General features: G+C 35.7%; 1 protein-coding gene across 4 annotated transcripts in view; it reads right to left on the bottom strand.

The window, feature by feature from the left end:
* The window catches only part of TFPI (tissue factor pathway inhibitor), a 38,875-nt gene extending 22,744 nt beyond the window's left edge, over positions 1-16,131 (bottom strand). For 3 of the 4 annotated variants that reach the window (XM_065637901.1, XM_065637903.1, XM_065637904.1), the window contains exons 1-3: positions 16,036-16,131; positions 6,604-6,649; positions 5,099-5,218 (exon numbers count right to left, since the gene is read on the bottom strand). In XM_065637901.1, the coding sequence (XP_065493973.1) occupies positions 5,099-5,213 (115 nt within the window). In that variant the 5' untranslated portion in view covers positions 5,214-5,218; positions 6,604-6,649; positions 16,036-16,131. The remainder of the gene's footprint in view (positions 1-5,098; positions 5,219-6,603; positions 6,650-16,035) is intronic. The other variant, XM_065637902.1, reaches the window with a different exon arrangement.
* Between the last annotated feature and the right edge of the window lie 2,398 nt (positions 16,132-18,529).

Raw genomic sequence — 18,529 nt, 5'->3', positions numbered from 1 at the left:
GGGCTATCCACACAGAAATAGTCTGCAGGCAGAGTTGCAAAACTACATAAAGATGGTGAACAAATGGCTTAGTAGAGTTTATCTTACAAACTTTCTGGTCTCAATTCTTAGCCTATTTCCCCTCAGACCCACAAACTAAATCATTGTTTTGCTTACCTCCTAAGGCCATTCCTCTGCAGACACAGTGACACCGAGCATTGACAGATGTATAGACATCTGCTGCAAATATAATGACTGTGTCACACTTTTTGGCAGACATTTATTTTCTTAGGAGTACCAGCAAGTTACCGTACTTTGACTAAAATCTGTACCCTGTGAAACCCCAGGGGCCAAACCCTCTAACTCTGAACAAAAACCAAGTGATTCTGAAGAAAGGAGTCTCATAGGGATTCATGGAACTTGAATCATTCTTGTGTCTGGGAACAGTGAAAGAACTCTTCCCTATTATTTTACACCTGGGAACACTTAACTCACACAGATGATATTAAATTAGCTTTCCTTCTCAGATGAGAGCAGCCGATGAGAGGGCAAACATGAGTGTTTGGCCAGCAATCTGCACAGATACAAATCTGCCTGTACTCACTTCATATGTGGAATATACCTTGAGAAAACTATTTCTTAGTATAAGGCCTCCTCCTCTGCTCTTAAACACTGGAACAATTTGTTGCTACTAGATTTTAGGTCCTGTGTGAAGATCATAGGATGTGACATTTAGGGAAGATGTCTGCCAGGAAGGTCAGTGAATGCTTTTCAACGGAAACACGGGAAGCTAAAACTGGAAAGAATTTTAATGGAGTTTCGCATTCAAGTTGTGGCATATCTCTATGGGATAAATACCTTGAGACCTTTGCACGTTGCCTTTAAAATACTCCAGTGAAGTAAAATTCCCAGCAACCTGAATCAGCCCCTTCCAGGATTTCACTACCCTTCTCGCAAGACTGGCCTTTTTTGTAATATACAATATACAGCCTAAATACTCCTTGTTACATATTAAATCATTTTGTACTTCCTTCAGTGCATAGAGAGAAAATTTAAAACCATCTAGTCTTTCTATTGGAAGACTTTTGTCTCATCTTAATTATCTCTATGCTAAACTCCCTTCTTCCAATCTTTTTGTTGGTCCTGCTTTCTAACCCTCTCACAATTCTCCATTGGATCTTTTCCTATTAGTCTGGACTACTGTTAAAGTGTGATGCCCAGAGTTGAACACAGCTGTCTACCTGAGGCATTACTGGTGCTAAATAGAGTGGAATAATTATCCATTATTTTTTGGTGTCGGTTTTGTTATTGTTGTTTGGCGATGGGGTTTTTTGTTCGTTTGTTTTGTTTTCTTTCAATATATCACATAATTACTTGCCCTTTTTTTTAATAATAACATTGCATTTTTCTTGTAATGCTCTGTAACTTCCACTTACTTTCCAGCAAATATAACGTTCCTATACGGGTGCTCCAACAATTATTTTCCGTGTTGTATTTATAAATGCATTGACACTCCTTCTAAGAACAGCATGCTGCATTTGTCATTTTAAAAAGAAAATTAGTTTAATTCTCCAGATTGGATCTGGCTCTGTTGGATATTTATTACTTATACAATTCAGGCTTCTGGTCCAAATAAACTTATAAAATCTATAGAATTATAGGACTGTACTACCCTAGACCAAGAAAATTGAGTTTGTTTTGCTAGAAATACATTAAGTAATGGTTACAGCTGATGCTCACCATCACACAAAAGTGATTACTCAACATATTAAAACAAAGTAAAGCAAAGCAAAGCCTCCTCTCCTTCTCCACCCTCCCTCAAATTTTTAACTTAATTACTTCATTACATCAGCTACATAGGTTTTCATAATAGAAGGCACCAAGTTTCTGCAGCTCTTTCTTTACAGTCTTTCTGCTTCATAGTCTGTGGTAAGTGCAAAGTAACGCTGACAAAATGGCTCACAATAAGCATGAGTTTGGTGCAGATATTTTATGTCACTACCTCCCTCCCCTTTTCCTTCAGTCTTCCTACTTTTGGCAACTGTCAGAAACAGGATACCGGCCAAGACTCTTCCTACACAGCACAGCCATTCTCACATTTATTTTCGTTCACATGACAATTTTTGCAACTCAAGACATGGCTCTTTAACATACAAACAGCTACTATCAACCAGCACACAGTAATGTCACTGTGAGAGCTCTAATAATCTGCAGTTAGTCATGCTATAGCCCTAAGCACGTGGACCTTGTATGATCAACACAAAGCATTGTCACTACTTTACTAGTAAGCAATATATTACAAAACCAGAAGTGGTGAATAATGTTTCTAACTCTCTTACATGAATAAAAGTAAAAAAATAATACCTTTTCCCCGACCATTGGCATAATAAGACTCTAACTTGACTTTCAGACTCCTAAGAATACATTGGCAGGGCTTAAAAATACATCCTTTTAGACACTAAACCGATTTGTGTATTATACCTATGACACAATAAATAAGAAAGAGAACAGTATTATTGTACAACTGTTTTTCACAACAGAACTATATAAATTAAATTGGGAAAATAAAACTGGGTCAGAAAAAATTCTGACTTTTCATGTAAAATAATTTCTGGTTTTGTTTACTTAGGTTAAGGGTTCTGAATCTGATACAAGTTCTGCGGTTATCCTTTTTATAAAGAAATTCCGTCATCTTTCCAGGCTTTCTTGTAAATGTCTCTCTTTGATAAGTGATATCAATACTAAGCACCTTGTCACTAAGGAATAGCTGTTTCTTCTCTCTCCATCTTTGTCAGTTTGACAGCTTCCCACCAGCACACTGTTCAGTGCTCTTCCTACTCATGTGTTTCCTACCCTTTCTTTAAGCAGTCACATTTATTCCTGATAAACTTTCACATATGAATAGAAAGCACATTCAACTTGTGAGTCATGTTCTTCAGACTTTGGAACACCAACTAAAGTGCTCCCAACCACATAAGTTATTACTGAACAACATACATAATATTTTTCTCTCTTTAATTTTTGTTATTACCCTTATTTATTGGTGGGGAAATGACAGAAGAGAACAAATTGAGAATCGTTTTTTATCCTGTTGGACTTGACTTGCAACCTGAATTATTACTGTAATTTAAATACTAACAGACAAAAAAACCTTCTTAGATCCAAAAGTACTTGTAATGTCATAATGGATGCACACAACTTATTTTACTCCTTAATACCTAAAATTTATTGAATTCTAGGATAAAATATTTCAATATTTTATAACCACGTAACTCAGAAAACAAATGCTATCGGTGAAATTGCAGCCTACAAAATTTCTACAGTTAAATTCACTGACACCAGAATTTCACTCTTATGAAACCACAAACATAATTTTAAATAGCAACAATCTAATAATTTTATAGAAATAGAATACTGAAATATATTTTTAGTAAATATTGCAATTCGGTTTTCAGTAGTCACAAAAACAGAATCCTAGTTTAATTTTTAAACATCACATTTGATTGTTTGGGGTTTTTTTTGTTTCGTTTTGTGTTTTTTTAACTTTGGAACGCAAGCCCAAAAGTTCAGAACTGTTCCTCATACTAAATCAATTACTGGCTGTATAATTTTAAATGACTGGTTGTAAAACAATCAGTGATAAAATAATGCCCAATAAAAAGATTATTTAATTTCCTTGTGATTATTTTCTTATTGTCTTTTATAAATAATGTAAGTAAATAGAGGGAAAAAAAAATAAGCTAGCAGATTTCTTGTTCTCGTGACAAAGTGAGTTATTTTAACAAGAAAGACAATTTGGCCTTGTGAACTGCAAGATGAGGCTTCTAGGTTTTTATAAAACTAAGAGTTGCAGGGTAGAGCAAAGATAAATGTGACTTTGCCCTCAAACAAGAAGGGCATTTATGTACTTCAGGGTTAAAGAGAAACAAATTTATTCTGTATGAAACAGTCCTGACTATACAACCATGCAAAGCATATGCATAATGCAAAACGGTACATGTCTTAAATTGTAGTGACTAATTGTGACACAGTCCAGTCCTAAAGCACTAGTTCATTCGTAGCATATCCATGAGTGTGCACAATTAATATTTTTGTCTCAAGGAACACTGTTGCAAGACTGACAGAGAGAAATAATTTGAATGGAAATCGGACAAGACATGAGCAGATCGAGTAGAGTGCCAACATTAAAAAAAAGGCTCCCCTTAGCTGCATTCCCAGTTAGGCTTCCAAATCAGACTTGTCAAATGGGAGAAGTATCCATTGCATTTCTCTGCAGCTTAAGAAAGAGATCACAATTTGAAATCATTTTCTCAAAGAAAAGAAGAATATTTTAGTGTGGCCCAAAAGTGTAGTTTTCCCTCATCTGCTTTCTGAAAATTGTTTGGGAGGAAAATAAATCTCTTTATTAATGATATGCAGTATAGAAGTTCGACCCATCTTACTTAACTCCAATGGAGTGAAAGTAAACAGTGATCTTAGGTAAGAATCCAAGAACCTACCCAGTTCTAACAGTCACACTTCTGACGTTATTTTTCTTTACAAAAATCTCTTTCTAACTGATGAGTTTTTATTTATCCAGCAATATCAAATCACTTGAGGCTATGTAAAGAGTTTCTTCAAGGCCCAGAAAAACAACTAGGGCAGTAATTGCATCATCATTACACCAAACTTTGCAAATTAACTGTGACTCAAGGGAGCTGTGTACAGGACAGAGTAACATCAGCCTGCTATGTTATTCATCATGTTTCTGTTCCACTGGCGTGGTGAGATAGAACCTGAGTTTACCAGCTGTATGTTCGTTTCCCTAAACACTAAAGTTTTCTATGGGTCATAAAGCAGAGTTTTAAAGGAATAATCCTGATATCTAACATAGTGTTTTATCAGAATTAGAAGTTCCAAAAAATATGGGAAACAGAAGCCTTTATAGATGGCAATTTTGCTAGAGTTTAATGCAAAATTCTGAGTATCTCCCTGTTAGAGACCTGCACATTGTTAGCTTAGTTTCACTTTTAAAAGTTCCCCAGAAAAATTCGCAAGTACAGAATTACATCTACAGTTCATTTTAACGTAGTAGGTTGTGTTTGAGATAGTTCTACATGCCATTTTTGTAACCTCTTACCCAGAACATCCTCTTCTTCGCCATCTTCTAAGTCAGTAGTTGTATGTCCAGTTATACAGATGAACAGCAAGATAAACATTAAAGGTAAGGAGCATCCCTTCTTTCTTCCTTTCATCTTTCCTGTGTAACATATAAATGAGCATATAAACTTCGATGAAACTCCAGTGCCCTGCAAAAGTCATTTGCAGAGTAGTGCATAGATAAATGAGTAGATATACAAACTGGGAGCTTTGGAAATGATGAGTTATGTTAGTATAATTATATTGTAAGCACAATGAAAAACAAGACAAGATTTATAGTTGTGCTCAGCTGATTCCAAGACTTCTATTCCATCTCGAGTACAGATTAGAGTCAAGACTATTATTTTTAGTTTAAGTCACAATTGACATCATGTCCCGGAATATATAACGATATAAAATATAACACAATGTACTTTTCATGTCCTGATCAGTTTTACACTACATATAGTTGGTAGGCATGTCCAGTCCTTCCAAATAAGTTTTACTCTGTCTGCAGACCCTAGATGCGTTATCACAAACACAGGATTCTATTTTTAACAAATATTTCATCAATTTATATTTACCAAATTCCTGAACTTTTGTGTAAGTTGCATTTCACGGGAGGCAGTGAACTTTTTGCAACTGGGGCTCCAATGCTTTAAGAAGTATTTTGTATCTTGTAAATGCCTTTAATAATAAATACCTCACTTAAGTGCAGAGCTATTATCTTTCACATAAGATCAGTGCAACTCTAGTCATTTACAGAAAGAAAATAGTTTTATTCCATGGCAGCTGTCATGTTCAAGTTGCCAAAGATGAGGATATGCACGCATATATGAGAGTACCTCAGGAAAACCTCTGCTTTAACATTTTAGAAATAAGTATTTTCCAACTAACTAAAAGTTCCTTAAGGATCTCTGAATTCTAATTAGACAATAGGCTCAATATCTCCTTTAGCTACCAAAAGATAGATTCCCTATATTCTCTGACAAGTACAATACTCAACTTTGGCTAGCTTACTTGATGTTAACTTAAAAGAAATTAAAGATCAGAGGACCAGGAAGGTCCTAGCCTTCAGACACTGTTTTGTCTTCAGAGTTTTTGTTTACGCGCCTGTGAAGGTATCATGTCTGTAACACTCAAAACGCAGAGCAGGAGGGTTCCGGGAGTAGATGAGATGACCCAGCATGGTGCTTGGGATACAACGTTGTAGTAGGAAGGCTAAAGAGGTGATGATGAAGTGACAGGTGACATTAACAGAAGCCATCTTTAACAGATTGAACTTTTCTCTGAGTGATATATCTTTGTCTATGAAGTTAGAAGTAAATCATAGCTATGGTATCTAAGAAAACACAATAAACTATGTCTCAGAAAGGTGAAATCTGCACAAAGAGAAATTAAGCAATTTCCTACAGCCACTCAGAACTGTGCCAGAGCCAGAACATGCAGTTATATCTTCAACACCAAAACAGCGCCAGAATTTTCTTTTCTCTCTTGACAACTTACAAATTTTTCCCTCCTGCATACTCAGTGTTTTCCTAACTTGCAGCACCTGTAGCAAAAAAAAAAAAAGTTCTTAAAAATAATTCTTCATGAAATTACAGACCAGACTATGAGTAGCACTAATCACTGGGATATTTTTTTAAATTGACAATTCACTTTAGAAGGCTTAAGTATATATTGTAGTGAAAAACACTGAGAGATGTCTTCAATTCTTTTTTTTGGCAAAATGCTTGGGAAAATAATTCAGATTTCATTCTGTGCTATTAATCCTTATTTTTAAACAAACTTTCCTCAAAGATTATTTTTTACTTGTATGAACAAATTTGGAAATTACTGCTTTCTACTAGAGATGCAATGACTACTCTTGGAATAGAAATGAACATGTTACAAATTCTGAAACATTATGTAAACTGAGAAAACATGCATGGGCTACAATTGTTCATTTTCAAGTATTTTTCAAATAAATAGAAGGAGTGTCCTTATTCATGTTTCTACCTAGAACTCCGGTTTTACATTCCTATGCTATTTTACACATTAAAACTTATTCTCTTCCGTGTAATGCTTTGGGGTACATGGCCTTAGAAGGATTTTACTTTCTTATCCAAAGCTTAGAGAAATAGTTACAGCAAATCTTCTTACTCTGCCCAATAAAAAGTCCAGTCATACTTTAAAAAAGGAATAAAATATCTCTGTACAAGGTAACATAAAGTTGCCTAAGATTGTCTTTATGATTTGAGATGTGAGTTATGGTGTTATTTGACCTTAACTAAAATTAAAATAAATAAAAGCACAACTAAGAAAAACTGCATGGGAAGAAATATTAGAGTAAAAAATTTCAAACAACTGCACAAGAATAAGTACTTAGCATTATAATATAAAGGTGGCAATAGTTTGACATCATCTAGGCTGAATAAAAGCAGAAATATCATCAAATTTGATTTGATACTTAGAGAGACAGTAATAACCTTCACACTTTGGTTCCTGTGAGTTCATGGGAATGAAAAATTACAAAATACACTTTCAATTTTAGGTTTTGAAATGACATGGGAAAGCAGAATTTTCTAAGCACATTGTTTTCCTTAGAAGTTTTAATCTGTAACCACTGGCAGAGTTGTGAGCCTTCATAAAGGAACTGGCAAATTATCCACAACCTCAGTTGCCCATGGATTAATTCCAACTTTGCCCCTGGGTCTCAGTTTCTGTATTTGAGTTTTTCCAAACATGATGGCAAAACTCTCACTAGAGTTCAGGAAAATTCTATTTGAGTTAGCTTTTGGATCACTCAAGTTGAGGCCTTGGTTTCTTCTTCCAGGAATCTGCAGAGTATAGATTTAGATTGCAAAATTTAGGAATCCATTTTTACTCAGTCATCCAACATTCCCAAAAGCCTGTTCTCACGTAGAAGAAAAAAATAGGAAACAATCATCCTGAAATGGAAATCCTCAACAAGTTTATCTTTTTCATTTGAAAGTCACATTTTGTTTATCATTATCTACCCTATATAATTGTCACTGTGATTATGAAAATAAATCAGTGCATTTGTAAAGTGAACAAAAAAATCTCACTGGGTACAGTATTTCTATTCTTCCACTCAACTCCAATATTTCCCTGAAAAGAGCATCTTGTCAAAAGTACGGCTTCCTGATATTTGTACAATTTCCCAAGATGAAAAATCTAGGCTGTATAACTGCCTATCTGCCTTACTGCAAAGTCTACTGACCAAACAGCATCTCCTTTATCTTTTTGTAACCTTACCCCAAGGGCACACATTCCCAGAACATTGTGTCAGGTGTGGGTGGAAATGGAATGGAGGAGGTGAAGGTTTTAGTACTGAAATTCTTAAATCCTTCTGGAGTTTAATTATTTCTTATAATTCCTAAAGGAAGAGTGAAATCCAAGATCAAAGTGAACTTGGCACTGCTTTTTCAATTAAAAAACCCAAACCCTCTAGAAAAGTCCAAGTTTTCTGATTTGATGTTCAGCTGCCCATTAAAGGAACTTTAAACCTGTAAGCCTCTTATGATATTGATTTTATTTCATTTTTAATGCATTTTGTTTATTTTTATTGTATTTATATGGAAAGCACAATTCGAAATACTTCATCTAGGACATTTGGCTCAGTGTAATATCAAATGCACACATTTGTGAAATACTGTCATGGGAAAGATAGGAAATAATTTTGAGTTTAAATAATTCATGTTAAATAGTCTGATTATTTAGGCCAAATTCTGAAAATCTCTGGCAGTAAATATAGCCCCTTAGTCCAGAAGAGTTCTAATTCAGACAACCAGGAATTAGTCCAGCATTAATACAGCCTTTTCTCTACATCAATGTGTCATTAATACAAATTTCATACATTTATAAGACATTTCCTGCTCCCAAACGAACTACATTTTGATTGAGACATTTTTATATCTATAACAGACAACATTTATGATACTTGTCAGAGGAGATCAAAGGTCTATGTGTAATAATTGGTACTGATTTATTTACTGGTTTATTTAAATGCCTTCATTTGTGAATAATGCCATTACCTTCACTTAAGCTGGAATATAGGTAGAAAAAGCAGACCAAAAGCAATCAGGGAAATTCCCAGTAACAGATCCTTATTATCTGGTCTTTTAACTAGGTGTTTTTTATCCTGTCACCTGAACACAGAAATATGAGAAAGCTCTCAAGATTTTTTTTTTTTACTAAAGACAGACAAATACAAAACTTTGTTTGTTCTCTGTGCAGTTTGCAGCCTCTGGCGTCAGATCTTTCGTGTATATACACTTTTGTTTGGTTGGTCTGTTCAACACCAATTTCTGTAGTTACCAGAACGTTTAAAAGCAAAGATTTCTTCAGCATGGTATTTATCTCTAAAGAGCTAACTGGAAAAGGCAAAATAAAAGCTAGCAATTCCATTAGTAGCCAAAACCAGACAGCTTTAGAAAATGAAATAAAGTGACATTGTAATGACTGTAAAAGTGGGTCATTCACATTGACAGCCCAGGATATGGAAGCACACACACAAAAAAGGTGGGGGCAAAGAATATAAGGAAACAGAGGAATGAATAGTGGGAGATAGGACATGTATAGTCAAAGGTTGAATTAAGCACAGCCTAAAATTAAAGATAGAAACGTCTTATTAGACAGGATTATAGCACCTCTGACATAAAAGCAGATCTTTTTCAGTTCACTATGCTACACAGGCATTATATTTGCCTTGTCATATCTTGTACTACCTACTAGGACTTGTATGACAGAGATTTAGTTAGACTGTACCTACAGCATTGTCTCCCAGCTGGCAGTCACTGAGTTCCCTTAAAAAGTGTTTTATTACATGTGCCATTTTGCATCTGTTTGAAGCATGTTTTCTCATTTACTTTGGAGTAAGTATGAAGAATGAAGTAAGTACAAATTTTATCACCTCTGCTCTGATGTAAACTGAACAAAGAATGATTACACATGCCCTAGTTCCCCAAGTACCAGGGTCAGTGCTGGTCTGTCATTCAAATTTACATCTGCCAGAGCAAGGCCTTGCAGTGCCACAATAACTCAATAAAAAGGAAAACAGTCTACTGTGGTTCATCAGCATATAAACACTACTGATTGAAAGCACGAGTTATAGAAATTCTGACCCTATCAACTTATCTTCCTCCTGTGCCATACAGGAGCAGCCCTAATAGCCTGTATCAGTCCTGAGACCAGAGACTCCATCAGATTCCTCCAAGAACTTCAAAATTCCATCTTGTTACAAAAGAGAATTTTGGTTGGTTACCTACTTTTCATCATTTAACATAAATGTCGATTTGCTGCTGCACTATTCCAGTCTCTTAAGTTCCCAAGTGAAAACTGGGAAGAGAAAATTTAGAAAAACAAAGGTCTTCATTAGCTTTTATGCTGAAAAGTTGTATGACCTGATGTTACTGCTACAGATTTAAACTCCCATTTTGGTTCTGTTTTTATTAAGGATATAAATGCTGCTTTGCAAACACAACTGATAAATGAAAAGAAAACCTTATGTTTTGAAATTGAAAAAAAGTACGCAAGAACACCCTTCTTTCTCACATAACTATACACCTCTCTTGCCTTTTCACTTTCCTTTGTCAACTCCCTTCACTTATGCTTTATAGCTGTTTATAGCTCTTTTCCGTTTTCACAACCTAGCTCTAGGACTTATTTATTCCCTTCTAGTCAGCTCACACCTGGTACCGGGTACTTTTGCCATCATGTTTACACTTCTCTTGTGACACAGCTTCAGACTATAGTTTCCTCCTCCAGTGAGTTCTCCTTCTCACCTGGCTCAGACCAGGATATCCACCACCCGAGAGCTGGGAACGGGATATATTCTGGGAGGCAGACATATAGTGAGAATATGCCTTGGCAATAGTAACCTGCAAGTAATTTTCCAAACTCCCTGATAATGCAGTACAGAGCACCTGATACAACAGTCCAAGTGAGTTATGAACTCTGAAATTAAAAGTGGGGATTTTTTTTTAAATAGCTGCACTTTTCATGGAAACACTAGGTTTGCCTACATCAAATCATATAACTACAAGTGATGCCTTTAGGTAGAGCAACTGATGATTTTGTAGCTAATTCTACTAGCCATATAGGAAAAAGCCCAAAATAAAACACATGGCACAGGATCCAACATTATGAGCTTATCATAAAGGACATACTGAAAACATTAATTGAATTTCAGTTTCCACCTCATAGAAGACTGATTCAAACAGAAATAATAAGCCAGATATTTATTTAGATATGGGAACTGCATCTGTCCAACACACCACATCCCAATATGAAGTAAATCTCTACTCCACACATGCACCCTGTTTTCGTTGTGATGTAGCTTTCAACAGGGAAAGTAAATACTAGTTTTGCTTCTAACAAAATATTTTCAAATGTAGACTAAACCAAATTATTAGTTTACATAATTTCATAGCTCTTAAAAAATCAAAACACCAAACCTACCACAGTCAAACCTGTACTACTTGGACAGAAACTACCGGTTTGTAAGAAAAATCTAGGTCATAAAATCCTATTTTTAAACGGGATGTGCCTTCAGCATCCTAATAATAGCTACTCTGAGAGCACAAAAGCCACTAGCAAAACAGACAAGCAACAGTATTAGTTACCGTTTTAGGAACACAGCATGGCAGTCCCAACATTAGCATTATAAAGCCTTTAGCCTTTGTTTGTTTATTTTTTCCCTAGCAGTTTAGACTGGAAAAGTATAGTGTATGATTTCAAATCTCAGATGTACTTATTGATAAACAGTTGTTTATTTAGAGATCAGTTAACTTACCACAACCTTATTTTCTAACAGGGTCATTTCAGTCCTGTATATTTGTTAACAACCCAGTTTTGCATAATTTCATGTTGTACACACTACAGAAACACAACTACTCCACATCACAAAAGTAAAACTGTCAGTTACTGAAAGTGTAACAGGCAAGCACAGGAGGAAACTACCTGCTGCACCCATGCCTCTTGTGACTAATTTTGAACATATCTGACTATTAACTTTTTGTAAACTCATCATCACATAGACCACATTTTGAACACATACCAAAGATCAAAATACAAGTTTCCTTGCTTTGTCAAGCAAGTTTAGCTCATCCTATCTTCCCAGCTAAAGACACCACATAAATTTTTACTGCAATGGATGTACAAGCTTTGGATCATGACACAAGTTAGAAATGCTGTAACTGCCATCACTGGGAACACCCCCAGTTCAGACTGCCTCAGACTACCGCCCTGCAAATACTTAAAACCAACATAAAATACCACTGCCATAGAAAGGAAAGGATCACAATCCCTTCATCTCCCACCATAGTGTAGATAGTGCTGCTTATCCTGGTGGCAGGGACAGCTGCTGTGGACCTAAAGCATTCATCAGGTGAGTCTCGGAGCACAGAAAACTTCAGCCTCATTTTTCTACACTACCTTTTCTCTGACTGATTAAAGCATAAATCATTGTCCAATACCTCATCACATCAGATATTGTACAAATATAGAGGAAAAAGATTGCTTCTCAGCCAAAATAGAAAATGTTTATATAAAATGCTAATACACTCCCACACACCTTTCTGTGAAGTTCATAAAAACTGTACAAGCTAAGTATTTCCTCCATATAACACATGTATTTCTAATTCACTTGCTGCAATTGCTGTTTTCAATATAATTGGTTTAAAATCAGTTATTTTGGAATTTTTTATTTTCTGGAAGAAGGTTGAACTTCCTTGTGTCCAGATCATAACCTGGGTCAATATGTTCAAAAGCCTGGTCTTATTTTTTCACTAAACAGTAAATCTAATTAACTGGTTAACTTCAAAGGTATATTCAGTTATGAAGAGTACATGCCAGGGAAGATGGCAACAATACTAAAAATGGAAAATGAACAGTTGTATTAACAGCAACAGGAAATAAAATTAAGGAACCGAATGAAGGAGTTATGAGAGAAAATTGAAAGGACTAAAAATAAGTCTATCTTGCCATGAAATAACGATGAGAGGAAAGGAATTACACAATTCCCCATATGTTTTTGCTTCATTCTGTCCCCAGGGGCAGTCTGTCCCTTTTGTAAAGTAAAACCAGTTTCATAAGAGAAACACACAGAAGTAGGTAATTTGTCCCTGTTTTTAAGACAGTTCTCCCGGGTTTCAACGTGAAGAAAAGCTTTCGATATGAAGATGCCATCTTCAGTCCTCACCAAAACATGTATCTAGTTTTGGTTTCTTTAGGAACTGTCAGCTTCTACTTCTTAACAGAGAAAACATAACCATTCAGAATGTAGCCCAAACAAAGAACAATAGTAAGTACTGGATTTAGCCAGGTTTTAGACAGTTTACTACAAAATCATGAGATATGAGAGTCACGTAATTCCTGAGGCTCCTAAACTGTACTGATGTTCTATTTTTTTTTATTTAAAAATTTATTTTCGTGTTGCTGTAAACACCTCTGACTCCATCTGGCAGACATTCTCAGAACATACTGAATGCACACCAACAAAATCATGTTAGTTACAAAGCACTTCAAGCAGCTATCACTTTATTTTAAAATGCAGAAGTAAATCAGCTTCCCAGAACGTGAAAGATGGTGTCAGTATCTCCTTTTTTCCAGAGGAGACTTAATATTCATGTTTCTAGAAACAATCCTAATTGCTTTGATGTAACTGTGAAAGCAATCTGTGCTCTCTTCCCTAAAAGTAATTCAAGGTCCACAGAGTCAGAAGAACATCATGAAGGAAATCAGTGCCCTTGTACTAGAGAATAGACAGCCTGAGTGCCAGTATCTGCTCCTGTTTATGCACTTCACCTGCAAGGGTTACTGGAGAAACAGAAACAGCCCTTGAAGATAGACCTGGAATCCAGTAACTCTGTTTCTCTAACTGTGGGTCTGATCTAGCTAGAGGTGAGATTTCAAACTCACTAAAGGCTCTGGATATGTTCTCTGAGACATTAATAGGAAGCTTGTTCTTTTACACCTTTGCTTTGTTTCCTAGACATACTGTATCTTGGACCACTTTTCCCCTAACCTCTTAAAATTTCCTCTGACAAAAACTCCGCCTCCTTTTTGTACATTCTCTCACACTGCCCTTTCTTTATATCTGACACTAAACGCTAAAATAATTAACAACAATTTATAAGTTTTTACCATTAGACTTCCAAAATTAACTCTCCAATGAGATTAAGGATAAATCCAATGCCATTACTTGTTCTATCTGTCCTGAGTAAAGAAGATTGTAAAACTTTAGTTTACCATTATTCTGCATTTAGGATATTAGCTAGATGAGTTACAATTGAGTTTTCATTAGCAATATTAGTAAATGTAGACACTGCACTAAAAGGCTAAATACACTTTAAAGGTCATATAACTACACTGGACATCTGAAATGCATTAAATCTCCAGATTACCAACTATGCAATGCACAATGTAAGGATAAACAATTTAAAGCACACTTGGAGATTCTCCAACATAAAAGTTGTAAATTTTTTTTTAAAATGGATTTATCAAGCAATTTGCCACATGACTACTTTTTAATGAACCCTTTCATGTGGGATATATTCGACAGGAGAAGAGGCCAGAACAGAACATGTTTAAATCATCTTTACCTCCTCATTATTGTTCTGTGTGCATTCCATACAAAGTAAACTTGATTATAATTCTTAAATTGAACTTAATCAATAATCCTGATTAATTTGCTGTGGATACAGATACTTGTTGCCTTCACAGACAATCACAAACTCTCTCCTAGCAGAATTAAAGAATGAGCAGATTACAAAGGGGAACAGCTGACAATTTTTCCCAAGTAGGTGCCTAGCAAATCCTACAGCATGCCTTTGCTGTTCATATCTATCCTGACAGCTGGACTTCCTGTCTTTGCGTCTGTCCATAAGACAGTCAGGAAGGAAGGTTTATATCTTTACATGTTTTCCACGAAGTACTTTGATGACTAATTTCTAGAGTACTGAGTCACATTGACCTTTCACATACTCTCCCCATGCAAACTGTTACTGTGTTTTCCCTACTCCACTTTTCCCATTGTTATGTACCTTTTCCTCATGTAAATTGTATTTCCATTTTCTAAAACATAATTATTTACATTTTAGCTAGTGGTTGTGGGGTTTTTTTGTTTGTTTGGCTGGGGTTTTTTTGTTTGTTTTTAAATACAGGCTAGTATCACTGTTTTTGATTAAGCAGTTACTAAAATTGAAGTTTATGTCAGTTCTCTCAAGTAAAATATTACAAAAATCACCAATAATATTCTGTATTCTGGGTTTTTGGGGAGGAAGAAGAGGGGTGGTGTTTGTTTGTTACATTGGCACCACTGCAAGCCTCATTCAATAACCTCCTCATTGTTCAAGGTTTTTTAGTTTCGTGAGAATTTCAATATGCATTGTGAGTGAAACTGGCTTATAGTAGCATCAGCTTAATTTAATTATCCTAAAATGTTCTCGTGCTTCTCAAAATACTAATTGCTGCAAACACTACATGCCTTAGAAGGATTTGAAATAGCCTGGCAGACCACTCTGCCTGAGTCAAGCCTCTTTTGGAGCTACTGTAGCAGAGAAATTATTTTAAAAAACAAGAGCTTTTTTTCAAACTCCAGTTATTGAACAAAATAAACATACCTTTAGGATGGCTTTATTTCAAAGAACTGTATTTGACTTCAAAATACCTTAGTCTGAGATTCTGACAACCAAAGATTGGTTGCATTAGCAATCATAAAAGTACATTCATTGTCTTACTGTTTCAAATTTACAAAGAAAAAAAGGCTCCCTTTTTGCAGCACTCATCGCTGGAATTTGAATCTAAACATCAGATTACTACATCTACCACATTCTGGAGAAAACATAACAGCAGATACTCCTTTCTGCCAGCTCAAGGAAAAAAAAAAAAAAAAAAATCTCTTGTAAAACTGAAAGTCTGTCCCAAAGTACTCACCAAACTCCTAGCAACAGTTCTTGAAGACAGAAAGAATTCCTGAATCAGTGCTGAATATGATCCTCCCCTACTAATTCACATTGAAGGGGTGTGGTGTAAAGCTACAAAGGCAGGACTGCAACCTGATCTGCTGACAGCAGGCTCCTGCCTGTGGATTAAGCAGCGAGTCGTTTGTTCTTGCTTTTTACAGAGAGCATGGGTTCACTCTGGGTAGAAGTCAGAGATCTGCAGCAGCAGCAGGGACGCTTCCTGTTTTAAGTTTTCAGATCTGCCTGCAGTTTAGAGCAACTGTTTTCTAAACAGCACCAGCTGAAATGAAATGCACTTTTAAAGAACAAGAAACGGAGTGTTAGGTATACTATCCATTGTACCTTGCAGGCTTTGATATGGCTCATGAAGATGCCATATTCATTGCCTGTTTAAGAGAGATACGTTGTGGTTTACTGTTGGTTTTTGTCTGTTCTTAAATAAAGCCAGGCTATTCACTCTAGATCTGGGCTGCATTCATCACAGTACCTAGAGCTGTACTACAAAGGCTGTTCTGCCTTCAGCTAGAACATACCATCTATTTACAAATCAAGCTACTATGTTCTAAAACTGAAGTTAAGGATCAGTAAGAGTACCATGGTTGAAGACAGGAATTGGGACCCTAGATGTAAAACTGAGACCTTGTAACTTGTGGATGTAGAGACAGATGACCAGAATCTTAGTCCTGGATGTACAGGATTAAAATTTCCCAGATAACAAATTAAACAGCAACAGAGACAGAAGTAACAGCTGAAGAACAGTAACTTATACAGCTAGTAGCTGTAACAAATTGCAATTATTTCTGGGCAAAGGCAAACAGGTGAGTTAAATCACTTCCATTGTTTTAATGTATATTAATCATTTATATTCATCTGCTGATCACCATCAAGAAATAGAAGTTTCTCATGGTCAGTTAACAGGTTAACTATCTCTGACACAATCAGAAGTGCTCCTGGCAGCTTCTTAGATCTCCCGCCTCTTGCTCCTGACTGTAAGAAAGTCTGTATTACTTTTCACAGCAAAGTCAGTGGTCAGCTGAGTCTACTGACTATTAACTGGGTCAATAATCAAATAGATTACCTGTCCTAAAATGGACAAGAAACATGAAGTAAAGGAGCAGTTTAAATGCTGGGGGTGGGGTTCTACCATACAGTTACTAATTACCAACTCCTAACTCAGACAAAGCGAGTAGCAACTCAGCTCAGAAGTCAGTTAAACATAAATGATTAGTCTGTCATGTGTGACATGAAGCCTCTGCAAAACATATTTTGGGAGTCCATGTGTTAAGAATTAACATCTACCAGCATTATCCATAAATCTCTTCAAGGATCACAAGTAAGACAACCCAAAACAGATGTACTAAAATGACACCATGATTTAAAGAAATCTCAGTCTGTATATTTACAATAGAAACAAACCAAACTAAATTTCCAAAAGACTACATACTTCATTTTGCTTTTCTTAGAATGCGTCTATGTGGATGAACAGAAAGAATTTCGAACTTGCTCCACTCTACAGGTCATTTACAGACAAGCTGCTTTACTTTTAGTTATACTAGATGCTGAATAGTCTGAATTTACCAGCCTGTGCAAATATATTCCTAACCTAGGGACTCCACCTGGTCAAAACTTCGAGGGGGCTTTTTTTGGTTTAATGAGAAATGTATTTTTTTAAACACACAAAAAAGGATTTTAAAATTTTGGGTCATAACATGTTAGCATCATTCCTTCTTTTCTCACAAGATGTCACTCAAGTCACTCATATTTGGTGTGCCAAATAATAATAAATTAATTCTGAAATAAATAGTCCATACAGACGGGGGCGGGGGGAGGAGGGGGAAGAAAATGCTACAGTTTTAAACCACATTTGTCTTCTTATGGTCAAATAAGTTGAGAATCGCATATTAAAAAAAAGTACTTAGGAGAACATAGAAGAGAATGAAAGCCCTTATTTTGATTAAAATTTAGATTATGAAATCTTTGGTAAAAAATAAAACAACATGAGAGTAAAAATACCACCATGTACATGAAGAACAGATGTCCAAAACAAAACTTCAAAGGAAACAGTATTTCATTTTAAAATGCATATTTTGCTTTCTGTTAATGTCTCTCTAGTTCCCATGTGCAGTCCTCCTAATTTAGTTGTCAGAAGTGTCTCTGGAATCCCTTGCCTTATTATAACTATAACATAAAAGGCTTCAATTGAGATGGAAGATGGAAACAAAACTGTTTTGAACCTTTAGTGGGATCAAAGAATTCCATTCAGCTATGACCTTGCTTAGATAATCACACTAACCTCTGGCTTGCCCTGAAACCTGCTGATAGCTTAAGACAGTTGTCAATAGTTAAAGGTCCACAGTGGGAAAAAGTCCCCACAAATCTAAAAAACCATTTTTTGTTCTTTTTTAGAAGGGGCTTTCAAGATGAGCAAGATTAAATTTGAAAGCTCCAAAATTAGTCACTGAAAA

Source organism: Caloenas nicobarica, chromosome 6 (assembly GCF_036013445.1).
Source record: "Caloenas nicobarica isolate bCalNic1 chromosome 6, bCalNic1.hap1, whole genome shotgun sequence".
NCBI lineage: Eukaryota > Metazoa > Chordata > Aves > Columbiformes > Columbidae > Caloenas > Caloenas nicobarica.
This window is presented reverse-complemented; position numbering and strand designations above follow the sequence as displayed.